The following is a 12,025-nucleotide window of genomic DNA, read 5'->3' as shown; positions in this document are numbered from 1 at the left end:
TGCTATGTTCCCACTGAGCAAATTCTAAAACAAAACTCAAAGGGATCAAGTTGTCTCCAGGCAACTTAAGAGCATCCCAGAACACAGCTCAAGCATATGTCTGTTTTGCTTTGTCAAACAGCCCCTTTCCAACCTACCTCTGCCCAAGATGGTGCCAGCGTGACCTCCCCACAGACAAGGCACCTCAGCAAGTCACGTAGACCCCGCAGCTGCCTGCTCCCTCCCCTGCCTACTATTTATGCCAAGTCCCCTTTAAAAGGCCCTGCTTTCTGCCCCCAGTGGGAAGCAGTGCCCTTAAAGGCAGGAGCCTGTACGTCTTCCCCTAAACCAAGCATGGCAGAAAGTCCGTTTCTTTACAGCAAACCTTGCTCTTGTTCATTGGACTCTGCGAGCAGTAAGACAATCTGTGTTTTGTTAACATTACGTGTTTACAAACATTTTACGTCATTCACATTGTTACTATTATTATTACTTTAGAGTCAGGGTCTCGCTCTGTCGCCAAGGCTGGAGCTCAGGGATGCATTCATAGCTCACTGCAGCCTCGAGATCCTGGACTCAAGCCACCCTCCCATGTCAGCCTCCTGAGTAACTGGGACTACAGGTGCCTGCCCCCACTCCCTCCACCCCTAATTTTTAAATGATTCTTACAGAATCTTCCTACATTGCCCAGGGTGGCCTCCAACTGCAGGTCTCAAGCCATCCTCCCAGCTGAGCCTCCCAGAACGCTGGGAATACAGGTGCGCGCCACCATGCCCGGCCCGTATCACATGTTTAATGGTGAAATAATGCTGGTTTTATGCATCTATTCAAGTACATGTTTTTGAAGCATTTTTAGAAAGCACAAAAGCTTGTATGTTCAACGAAAACAATTTGGGAAAAAATTTAATGCTGACCTGGAAAAACATTATATATGCTACTGTCATGTATTTAACATATAAATGCAAGTGTATTGAGGAAAATATTCTAAAATGTCCACGGTAGTTAATGCTGAACGGCGGGACCCAGTGGCTTTTCATTTTCCCCCATTTCCCAAATTGTCTCCCGTTACCTTGTGCTACTTCAATCTGTGAAGCTCAGAGCCTCCCCTGCAACCCGAGGACAAGGGCATGCAAGTCCCAAGGTGCCTGCGCTCGCTGAAAAGAGACTCAGACACGGAATCGTAGCTCGGTTTTATTTTCTACAGAAACAAACATGTAAGCCGCCCTCCTCCAGCGACAAACAATCAGGCCCCCACAATGAAGTGGCCACTCGTGCAGGGACCATCCCCTAGGGGAGGAGGCATGACCTAGGAAGGGGCACCAGGCTGGGCTTAGCGCCTCTGTCCTGAGTGAAGCAGAGCCAAAAACATGGGCAGAAAGCACTGCATGACCCACATCAACAGGGAAAGCTGCTGGAGACAGGAGCCGATGGAGAGCTGGAGTTGGCGGTGGTCTGCAGCAGTCAGTCGGCTAAACGCGAGGGGCGAAGAACATCACGTTAAAGGCGACACCTCTGCACCCATCTCCCCAGGCTCCCTCGGGTGGCGGTGGGCCTGGTGCACCAGGTCTCTGTTCTGACACCTTGTGTTTGGGTGTTCCCAGGTCTCTAGCTTTCTGCCTCTCTGGGGAGGCGGATCCCAGCCCTCAACCCACCACCCTCATCCGCCCAGTGCCTTCCCTGTCCTGGTCCCGAACTGACATAAACAGTAGGTTGCCGGACACGGTGAAGTCCTTCAGAACCGCCTCTGGTCGGGGAAGCGGTGCGGCATCCAGGGACAGGATCCTGCGGACCAGCTCCGCTTCCATGGGCGACGAGAAAGGCATCGTGATGTGGCTGGTGGGGACCCGGTTAAGGAGCCATATCCTAGGATTTGGTCGGTGCCCACCTCATCCCCCCGACCCAGGCTGTCTCCCCACGCACTGGCCCAGGTCCTGCAGCAACCCCACCCAGCTGTCTTGATTCCCCACTTTCCTCTGTTGCACCTCAAGCTGACTCCTGCGTGCCCTTCCAAGGCCCTCCCCACCATGCCCCCTGCCACATCAGCTGGGACCTCTCCCCATCGCTTGACACCCCCCCATCCAGCCCACACCCAGCCACCGGCTCCCACCTTGCACGCTTCCCCCCAACTCCTGATCCCTTCAGACACCCAAGAACCCCTGTCTCCTGTCCCCTTGCCCCTCACCCCATCGCCCAGCAACCAACTGCACACATGGTCCACCTCCCATCCCCTACCTACTCCCTTCCTCTGAGCCACCCCTCGACCTCCAACTCCCAGCCCCCACCCCAACCCCACCCGGCCCCTTACCCCCATCTCCCAAACCCCACCTCCCGCACCTGGCCCTGCCCTCACCCACCTCCTGGCCCTGCCCCCCACCTCTTGACCCTGTTGTCCCCATCTCACGGCCCCCACCCCGCCACCAGAACGTCCTAGAACAGAACAGAACAGAACAGAACAGAACAGAACAGAACAGAACAGAACAGAACAGGATACAACTGAAGCACGCGGGTATCTGGCCTCCTGGCCCTGCAGGGGCAGCTTCCATCCTGCGCAGAAGTGGCAGCGCCATTCGGACTCCGCGGGGCGCCTCCTCCCGGCCCCGAGGCCCTTGCTGCTCCTGCGCCCTGGGGATCTCCGCTGTCCGCAGCACCCGCCTCTCCTGGGCCGCCAGCATCGCCCCCTGGGCCACCAGGAACGCCAGGGCCTCCTGGGCCATCAGCATCACCTGCCGCGCCCCCTGTGCCCTGGCCTGCGGCCTGCATGGCTCCTGGGCCTCTGTGCAGCGCTCAGAAAGTCAGGGACCACGAGGACGCGGAGGCAGGGAGGCTGCAGGAAGAAGTTCCACCCCCTGGAGTGAGATGGGCAGCCCGGGATCTTCAGGGCGCCTGCGCACAGGGGCCCTACTTCCGGCCCTGGGAGACCCCGGGTGAGCCCCGGAGCACGTGACTGGTTCTCACCAACCCCCCCCCCAAGAGAGCCCGGGCCGGAAGGTGGCCGCGATGCCAGTTTGGACCCCTCACCCCTGAGCAGCAGGCTGTCCGCCGGACCCCTGTCCTGGGAGCCCTGCAGGGAGTCAGGCACTGCGGGGCCCAGCCTGTCCCATCCCCCGGGTCTCCCTCACATCCAGGAGCAAGATGGGCCTGGGAACACGGGGCCGGGGGCTGTGCGGCCATCGTCCCGGACCCTGCCTGCCCTGTCTGTCCTTGGGGGAGCGCCCAGGACAGACCCCGGGGGCAGGCCTGTAACTGGGCTCAGCAGCCTCCGTCCCTGTCCTGGTCGCCCAGCTGGTGGGGTAGCTGGAATTGCATGTCGGGTGGGAGTGGCCTCCCGCCAGCCAAGGTCTCTCGGGTGCCAGGTCCAGCCAAGGTGGACGGGAGGGCCCAGCGGGACCCGGGGCCGGATCTCAGTCCTGGGTTCGACGGGTTCTGTCCCTGTCCTAGTCGCCCTGCCTGGTGAGGGAGCTGGAGTTGCGTGTGGGGTGGGTTGCGGGTGGCCTCCCACCAGCCAGGGGCTCCCGGGCTCTAGGCCTGGCCCAGGGGGACAGGAGGGACCTGCTGGACCTGAGGCTGGGTCGGGCCTGGCTCTTGGGTTCGACAGTATCAGTCCCTGCCCTGGTCGCTCTTGCCTGGTGGGGAGCTGGGAGGTGACCCTGTGTCTGCCGGGTGCTGGCCTACTTCTGTGTCTGGAAGGGGGTCAGATCCACAGGAAAGGTGCTGCGAGAGGCGGGCAGGGGTGGGGGTGGCATGGCCCTAGGAGCAGGGTGTCTGTCCCCACAGCCTGTTCACAAGTCTGTGGGGCGAGAGGCTGCAATACTCCATCCTGGGTGTCTGGGCTGCTCACCAGGCCGGCTCGGGCTTCCCACATCCTGCACCCTGGGCTGGGCATGAAACCGATCCAATCGTCCCATAGGCTGTTCTTTTTGATACACATAGAAACTGACCCTTCTGGTCTTCAAGCTTGAACCTTACAGTTGTTTTATCTGAATTCCTTCCTCAGGAAATGACCTTTGGGCCTCTTTCAAAGTATCAAAGAACTGAAACTCACCAGATCACCACATCCAGGCAATTAGATGCTGGACCCCCCTCATTCATCAGGATTGCTTTCTGGGCCCTCCCGAGTTCCTGTTTTCCTACACATTGGTGCATTTCTTCCTTGCTATATCTAAACCCCTAGTTTTAGTCAGGGGGATGGATTTGAGACTTAACTCCTATCTCGCCGGCTGCAGCACCCAATTAAAGCCGTCTTCCCTGGTAATTCTCTTTGTCTCAGTCATTGGCTTTCTGTGCGGCCAGCAGCAGGACCTAGACCAAACCCTTGGTATTTTGGTAACAGGCACACCCCCAGGAAAGGACCCCGTACACGGCTCCCACCTCTAGGCTTAAAGCGAATGCACTTCCCGCACCTCCAGTCTTCCATGTAGCAGCTTTAACCTACGTATGTCTGTGCCACATCCAGTCCTGAGACGGCTGAGTGACCCTGAGAAAGGCTTCCCCAACACCGGGACAGAGGCTGGAGGGCTGGGGCTGGCAGAGGGCGGCAGGACTGCGGGAACATTCCTACGGTGCTAAAAAGCCAATGCAGACGTAGCAATAAAAGCCATTTTCCAAAGCAGGCTCCTGCTTCTGCCTCTGCTGCTCTAAGAAGGGGTGGGGGTGCAGGAGGTTGGGGGATCTTCCTCCAGCTGGAGCTGATGCAGTGAGCAAGGCTGTGCTCTGGAGGCCTCTGTGGAGGGCACCCTCCTGGGGACTGGGAAGGGGGCAGGGAAGGCAGCAGCCCAGGGAAAGCCTCGTCCCCCTGGAGCCGAGGCAGTTGGGGAGAGCAGGACGAGAGTGAGCTGGGGAGCAGCCACACCGGCGGGGAAGGGTGGGTGAAGGGATTCCACAGGTGTCTAGAAAACTGGAAAGAGCTCCTTAGCAGGTCCAAGCCCCAGGTGTAGGGGAGGACCAGATGTGGAGGATGAAGACGGTTGTCCAGGGGATCTCCAGGTGTTGGCATTATTGGGTCCTACTGAGATGCCGTCAAGGAGAAAACACAGGCTGTGTGTGGCAGGGTGACAAATGAGTGCTGCTGCCAAGCTCTGTCCTGTTTTCTATGCACGTCTCAGAGCCCCTCCAGTGACCGTCGTCTCCGGCCTCCTCCTGCGCCCCTGTGTTCGTAGACATCTTCTCACATCTCAGATCCTGCTGCACCTCTGGGCCCCCTGCACGTGCCTTCTGACTCTCGGCTGCTGGGGTGGGCACCTCTGTGCCTTGTGCCAGCGCCTCTCCTGCAGCTCACGACACATCTGCTTTTTCTCCTGTGCCCTGCACAGGGTGGGCCTGGAAGCTCTGGGGAAGTTGTACCCTTGGACACTGCCCCCCAACGATGGGTCCAAGAGTCACTGGATAAAAGTGTTAGTCTCTCACCCTTCGAAGGACAACTCTGAGGTGCGGCTGACTGTGGAGCAAATGAAATGAAACGGATGCACGGGGATGGGTGTGGACAAAGGAACGCCGACTTCTCAGGCTGCTGATACATATCTCAGTAGAAGCACGGAGGGGGATGCTATATAGAGAAATATTTCTATAGCATCTGAAGTGTTTAGAATGTATTGACCTAATATATACACAGTAAAAGTAAAAACATTGAAAGAAAATTTAGATGAACTTTATTTGATTGTTGGAATGGAAAAGACTTTTCTCTCTTTATTTCTTTTTCTTTCCTTTTTTTTCATTATTATACCTTAAGTGCTGGGGTACATGTGCACAACGTGCAGGTTTGTTACATAGGTATACATGAGCCATGCTGGTTTGCTGCACCCATCAACTCGTTGACCCAGCCATCCCGTTACTGGGTATATACCCAAAGGATTATAAATCATTCTGCTATCAAGACACATGCACACGTATGTTTACGGCAGCACTGTTCACAATAGCAAAGACTTGGAACCAACCCAAACGCCCATCAATGTTAGACTGGATTAAGAAAATGTGGCACAAATACACCATGGAATATATGCAGCCATGAAAGAGAATGGGTGCATGTCGTTTGCAGAGACATGGATGAAGCTGGAAACCATCATTTTCAGCAAACTAACACAGGAGCAGAAAACCAAACAGCGCATGTTCTCACTCATAAGTGGGAGTTGAACAATGTGGACACAAGGAGGGGAACATCACACACCGGAGCGTGTCGGGGGTGGGGGGCTGGGGGAGGGATCGCATTGGAAAAGACTTTTCTAAGCCTACTAGCAATGAGAAGAATAATAACTAATAATATTTGTTGGGTGGTCACCACGTCCCAAGCCACTGTTGTAAGCACTAGACAAGAATTGGCTCATTTATCCAGAAAGACACCCCATTTTCATTGTCGTTATCCTTGGCGGTGAGATAATGGTTGGTTTTTTATTTTCTCTTCCAAACTTGCCCATATTTCCTCTCCTTTTCCAGTGAACATGTATTACATTTATAAGCAGAAAGCGATTAAGAAAGTTATTCATTACTTGCTGTTGAGGAAAATTTCTAATTAGCTCCGGAGTGAGCCAGTTTGCCAAAGTTTAAATTAGCCTGTTCAATTCATTGGAGGCCGTATTTTTCCTCTGAAACTTGTTCCAATTGGCACCTTTTGTTGATGCAATGAGGCGGACGGTGCCGTGATGAAGTCCCTGAAGTCACCGAGCCTCAGGGGCCCACGCTAGACAGCATGCGGCGGATGTCGCCCGGCTCTCCTGGTCGTCTCTGTGGCTTTTGGCGGCTTCCAAAAAACAATTGCTTCCAAATTCCACACACACAGTTCATCCTGCCTTGAAAGTTATTCCTCCAGAGGGCTGTTGATAGTTTGCTTCATCAGCATTTTGTCACTATTACACAGTGAGATATTTTTTTTCTTCTGCACCTTAGTGGTATTCCTCTCCAGAGGGCCGGTCCTGGTCCACACACTCTGGCAGTGACAGCCTTTATGTTTCTGAATCAAAGAAGACTTGCTTGGAATGGATGAAATGTATTTGAAATCACATTAGGCATCAGCTGGAACGGTGAAGCTTCAGAAGTGATATGGCCAGGATGTCTATATTCAAAGAGGGCCATCGAATGGCCATTTATCCATGTATGCACGTCCATTTGTGCATTTGCCGTCTCCTTAAATACCGCTTGACCAACGTTGTGCTCATTATTTGGTCCTGCTCCTTTTGGAGCCAATGCCATTTTCGACTTTGCCGTCTCCACGGGTGTCTGGCACATATGAGGGGCTCCCCGAATGTTGCATCCCTTCTCCGTCTTACTCTCCCTACGTCATCAGTCAACCAGCTCTGTTAATATGTTCATTTAATTGAATAGGCATTTACACACATATACTGTGGAGCGGGTGCTGGGAAGACTCTTCTTCTCTATTCGTAAGTTTTGGGGCACTCATTACCTCACTCCAAGTCTCACTATGAGCAACCTCCTGCAGAGAGTCCCTGCCCTCAGGGAGTTCACAGTCTGATGGGAGGGACAGAGAAGAACAGACAATTAATTCTTATGTGATATGTCATATGTCGGGGTAGGCTCAAGTTCCTACAGAGAGCACCCAAGAAGGGTGCCTAACCAGTTCTGATCAGGGACGAGGTGACATCTTTGCTGACACACAAAGAATGAGTAGGAACTAGCCAGTCAAGGAGTGGAGGGGAGGAGTGAGGAGACACAAAGGTGAATGCCTCAGTTTCTGCTCACCGTCTGTGGGGTAAGAATCTGACCATTCCAATATAGGATGAGAAGGGCGAGACAGAGGGAGGCACCAGACAGCAAAGGACTCACTCGGCTCATGAGTGGCTCATCAGTTACCACAGACAGATGCGTGTGATTAGACCAGGGGCTCTCCAAGTGGGCCTGTGGACCAGCGGCCTCAGCTTTCTCTGGGACTTGTTAAAGATATGTGATATGGTTTGGCTCTGTGTCCCCACCCAAATCTCACCTTGGATTGTAATCCCCATAATCCCCACGTGTCAAGGGCAGGACCAGGTGGAGGTAATTGAATCATGGGGGCAGTTTCCCCCATGCTGTTCTCGTGATAATGAGTGAGTCTCACCAGATCTGATGGTTTTCATAAGCGTCTGGCATTTCCCCTGCTTGCGCTCATTCTGTCTCCTGCTGGCCCTTTGAAGAGGTGACTTCCGCCATGATTGTCAGTTTGCTGAGGCCTCCCCAGCTGTGCAGAACTGTGAGTCAAATAAAGATCTTTTCTTTATAAATTACCCAACCTCAGGTATTTCTTCACAGCAGAGTGAGAACGGACAAATACAATATGGATGCTCAGGTCCCATCCCAGACCTACTGAGTCAGAGACTCTGAGAGTGCAGCTGATGCGGATGCCTCTAACATTTGAGAACCACTGGATGGAATAGAACTTAATTATTCCCTGGTGGTTTTCAATTTGCATCTGAAAGCAGGAAGGAGAAACACACACACACACACACACACACACCCCACATTTTAAACCTAGCTTCTGGAATTTTTCATAAGTTTCATCAGTTGCAAAGATATGATCTCTGGCTTACTACAAATATTCATCGTTGAAAACTATCCGTGCCTGGGTATTCTTTGGAGAGACCTTGTTTGCCCTCAGCAGTGTGCATACCTGGCTTTGAAGAGCAGGCACTGAGACCACACAACCTCACCAAGGCCGTTGACGGGGCTTGCCCCGGCGAGCTCCCGCTGAAAGGCTCCCGCCATGTTCTAGAACACGGGATGGGCTAGTCTTTCTGGAAAGTGGTCTCTTCCTATTGGCATCAGGGCCGACTCTGACCTCAGGCAGATGTGCCTGAGTGAGTGGACTGGGGACATCATGTGGATGATGCAGGCAGTGCAGTAGAAAGTGAGCATGTGGACAGAGCTGAGTATTTCTTCTTTCCCAGGGGTGTGAACTAAATGTCACTCTTTTTCCATAACTATCAAAATTTCCTAACTAACTAGTTGGCGCCCAGATTCTGAGGTCCAGCTGGGACAGGCACAAGGGACAGCTCTCTAGGCACAAGATTGCCAAAGATGCCAGAGGTCAGGGCTGTGCCAAGGAAGTCACCTGAATCCAAGTGACCCTGCAGCCCTCCACTGTCAACCCATGGCTGATGATCCGGGGCTGCAGCGAAGCCAGGATAGGTAACGTGAAAGTCTGGTCCTCTTGCTAGGGACAGACAGAGGCCAAGCCTCAGCTGGCAAATGTTCAGCTAGACTCACACTCTAGGAAGAGAGACCCACTTTCCAGAGTCACGTGGCTCACAGAGTGGCTCAGTAAAGCAATCCAGACTTTTCAGCCTGAAGTTGGGCTGAATTGGGGGTTAACTCTGCTGACCTGATTAAGCCGAGAGTCTTAGTAAATACAAAAGGGCCTTGGCTAGACAGCCTTGAGGGAATCACTTAGAGGTGTCTGCCAACCCTATTGCTGAAGTTGTGAGTGCCCTCCGCGGGCAGCCACGATTGTTAAGTGTGATCCCTGGTGGAGTAAACAGACTGACTCTTTGAGCCAACGAATGACGGCAAATGACAAGTCCATGCTGCAACCTCACAGCCCAATGCATGGGATTTCTGCACTCCTTGTCCAACACTGAAGACGACCGTAGGAGTTCATGGTTCCTTTTGGGAACCAGTGACTCTCATGTCAAAACATAAGAATTATGGGATGGACTGCCATCATTTTCCCAGGGTCGCTTCTGTGCCAGGTCTGTGCTGCTTCTATGCCAGGTCTGTGCTGGCTGCCGTGAGGAAGGCTAACACTTGGAGTGGACGTTAAGAATTCAGCATCAAAATTAAGTCAGCTTAGGATGCTTACATTTAGAATCAGTCTGCTTAGAAGGAAAACTGAGGGCAAGACTTGACTGAGAGATGGACTTAAGCTGGAGCCAGACAGATGGCCAGAGGTCAAGCTCAACTCCACCCCTTCCTGGATGTGTGATTTAGGGTGAGCTAGGATACTCAGCCTCTCTCTCTCAGCTTTAGATGTTTCCTCTTTCACGTGGAGCGAATAATAGCAGCTAGCTCACTTCATTGTTTGGAGGAATAACAGAGAGAACATGTGGATACCTAGTTCATAAGTGCAGGCATCCATTCAGAAAAGCACAACACTCCCCAACTCCCACTAGTGAGGCCTCGCCCTGTGGCTCTCGGAGCATATACACAGGAAAACAACTGTCCTGTATCAACACATACCGGGGTAGTCTGTGGTTAGCAACAACACACAGAGCATTAGCAGCCTAGGCCTGTCCGGCTACTTTGTCTCCCCTTCAGTGCAGAAGTGGACATGGGACTGAGACAGCCCTAGCACGTCTCCCAGGGACGTTGAATGTACTCAGGTGGAATAACTCCTGGGGAACAGGAATTACACAGCTAGGTGCACGGAACAAGAACAGTTTGGTGTTGAAGAAAAAACAGGAAGGCTGGTCAGTGAAACAGATTTAAGAGTCCAGACATAGATGGGTTTAATCCATGTGGGAATTTAGTAATATAATAAAGGATAAATTTAAATTTCAGAAATGATACAGGCAGCATTGAATAAATGGCGTTTCGGACAACTGGCTCTCCATTTTGAAAACACAGACACACACACACACACACACACAAAGGCGGATCCCTACCTGTAACTTGTTATGAATATTTTCTCATTTGTCTTTTGCTACCTATAGACTTTAATTTTATGCAGCCGCTTTATCGTTTTTATGGCTTTTCTTCTCTGTGGTTTCTTAGCTCAGAAGTGTTTTCAGGACTCTCAAATGAGAAAATATTCACAGCAATCTGATGAAGCTAATTTTGTTAACAGAGAATTTTAGGACAACGCAAACAACCCGATTTTAGAAATGGGCTAAAATATGAATAAGGAACTCACAAGAAAAGAAATACAAAAGCAAATAAGCACATGAAAAGATGCTCAGCTTCACTAATTTTTAAATAATTTTCATTTCCTTCTTTAGCTTTTTTTCTTCTTCTTCTTGAGACAGAGTCTCGCTCTGTCACCCAGGCCAGAGTGCACTGGTGCAACCTCGGCTCACTGCAACCTCTGCCTCCTAGGTTCAAGCGATTCTCCCATCTCAGCCTCTCGAGTAGCTGGGATTACAGGCATGCGCCACCACTCCCGGCTAAGTTTTGTATTTTTAGTGGAGACGGGGTTTCATCATGTTGGCCAGGCTGGTCTCAAACTCTTGACGTCAAATGATCCACCCGCCTTGGTCGCCCAAAATGCTGGGATTACAGTCGTGAGCCACCCTGCCCGGCCTCCTTCTTTAGTTTTTAAAGAAAAATTAAAACAATGATTTTTTTCCCATCTGATTGGCAAAAATTTAAATAATTCCCATCAGTTCGGCAAGGATGTGAGGCTACCGACACTGTCATAGGCTGTTGATGACGGTGTATATTGGAGGGCAAGTTGGCAGCAATGTAAGACAAGGGTAGGGAAGGGAGGGTCCAGATGGCCAGGGAATCTCCTCTGGCCAGAGCAGAAAGTACTGGAGGAAGAGAAAGGACAGGCAGGCATGCTGAGCACCTTGTCCTGTGTTTTAATTGTGGGGTTTCCTGGGGTCTCACCCTGTGCACTGCAGAGAGCAAGTCAGGACTGTGGAACAGCTGAGCTGCAGGGAACCTGAAGGAAGCTTTGGCAAAACTTGATGATATGGTTTGGCTGTGTCCCCACCCACATCTGATCCTTAAGTGTAGCTCCCACAATTCCCACTTGCCATGGGAGGTACCCAGTGGGAGGTAACTGAATCATGGGGGCAGATGTTTCCCGTGCTGTTCTCGTGATAGTGAATAAGTCTCACGAGATCTGACGGTTTCATGAAAGGGAGTTCCCCTGCACACGCTCTCTTGACTGCCGCCATGTAAGATGTGCCTTTGCTCATCCTTTGCCTTCCACCATGATTGCAAGACCTCCCAGCCATGTGGCACTGTGAGTCCATTAAACCTCCTTCCTTTGTAAATTACCCAGTCTTGGGTATGTCTTCATTAGCAGCATGAGAACAGACTAATACACTTGGCCTTTCTCCCAAACCCATGCTCAGTGTCTGTCCTGTTTGGAAAGCCTTTCCTGGAGATACACGCTCAGATCTGA

General features: G+C 52.1%; 1 protein-coding gene across 1 annotated transcript; it reads right to left on the bottom strand.

Moving 5' to 3' along the window:
* Positions 1-1,157: 1,157 nt before the first annotated feature.
* Positions 1,158-2,904, bottom strand: LOC100590834 (cancer/testis antigen 1-like). Its single transcript, XM_030806847.1, has 3 exons — positions 2,471-2,904; positions 1,678-1,812; positions 1,158-1,448 (listed from the first exon to the last, which is right to left on the bottom strand). Exons 1-3 carry the CDS (start codon positions 2,737-2,739, stop codon positions 1,310-1,312), a joined length of 543 nt encoding a protein of 180 aa, XP_030662707.1. The 5' UTR covers positions 2,740-2,904; the 3' UTR covers positions 1,158-1,309.
* Between the last annotated feature and the right edge of the window lie 9,121 nt (positions 2,905-12,025).

Source organism: Nomascus leucogenys, chromosome X (genome assembly GCF_006542625.1).
Source record: "Nomascus leucogenys isolate Asia chromosome X, Asia_NLE_v1, whole genome shotgun sequence".
NCBI lineage: Eukaryota > Metazoa > Chordata > Mammalia > Primates > Hylobatidae > Nomascus > Nomascus leucogenys.
Note: the sequence above shows the minus strand (reverse complement) of the source record. Positions and strands in the feature narration are given on the sequence as shown.

Bases quoted from the DNA above. Each gene is read 5' to 3' on its own strand.
- LOC100590834 (XM_030806847.1), bottom strand. From the start codon at position 2,739: ATGCAGGCCGCAGGCCAGGGCACAGGGGGCGCGGCAGGTGATGCTGAT. The intron at 1,813-2,470 runs GTATCCTGTTCT...GGTCCCCACCAG, and splicing joins GATACCCGCGTGCTTCAGTT to CCACATCACGATGCCTTTCT. The intron at 1,449-1,677 runs GTCAGTTCGGGA...CCTCGCGTTTAG, and splicing joins TCCGGCAACCTACTGTTTAT to CCGACTGACTGCTGCAGACC.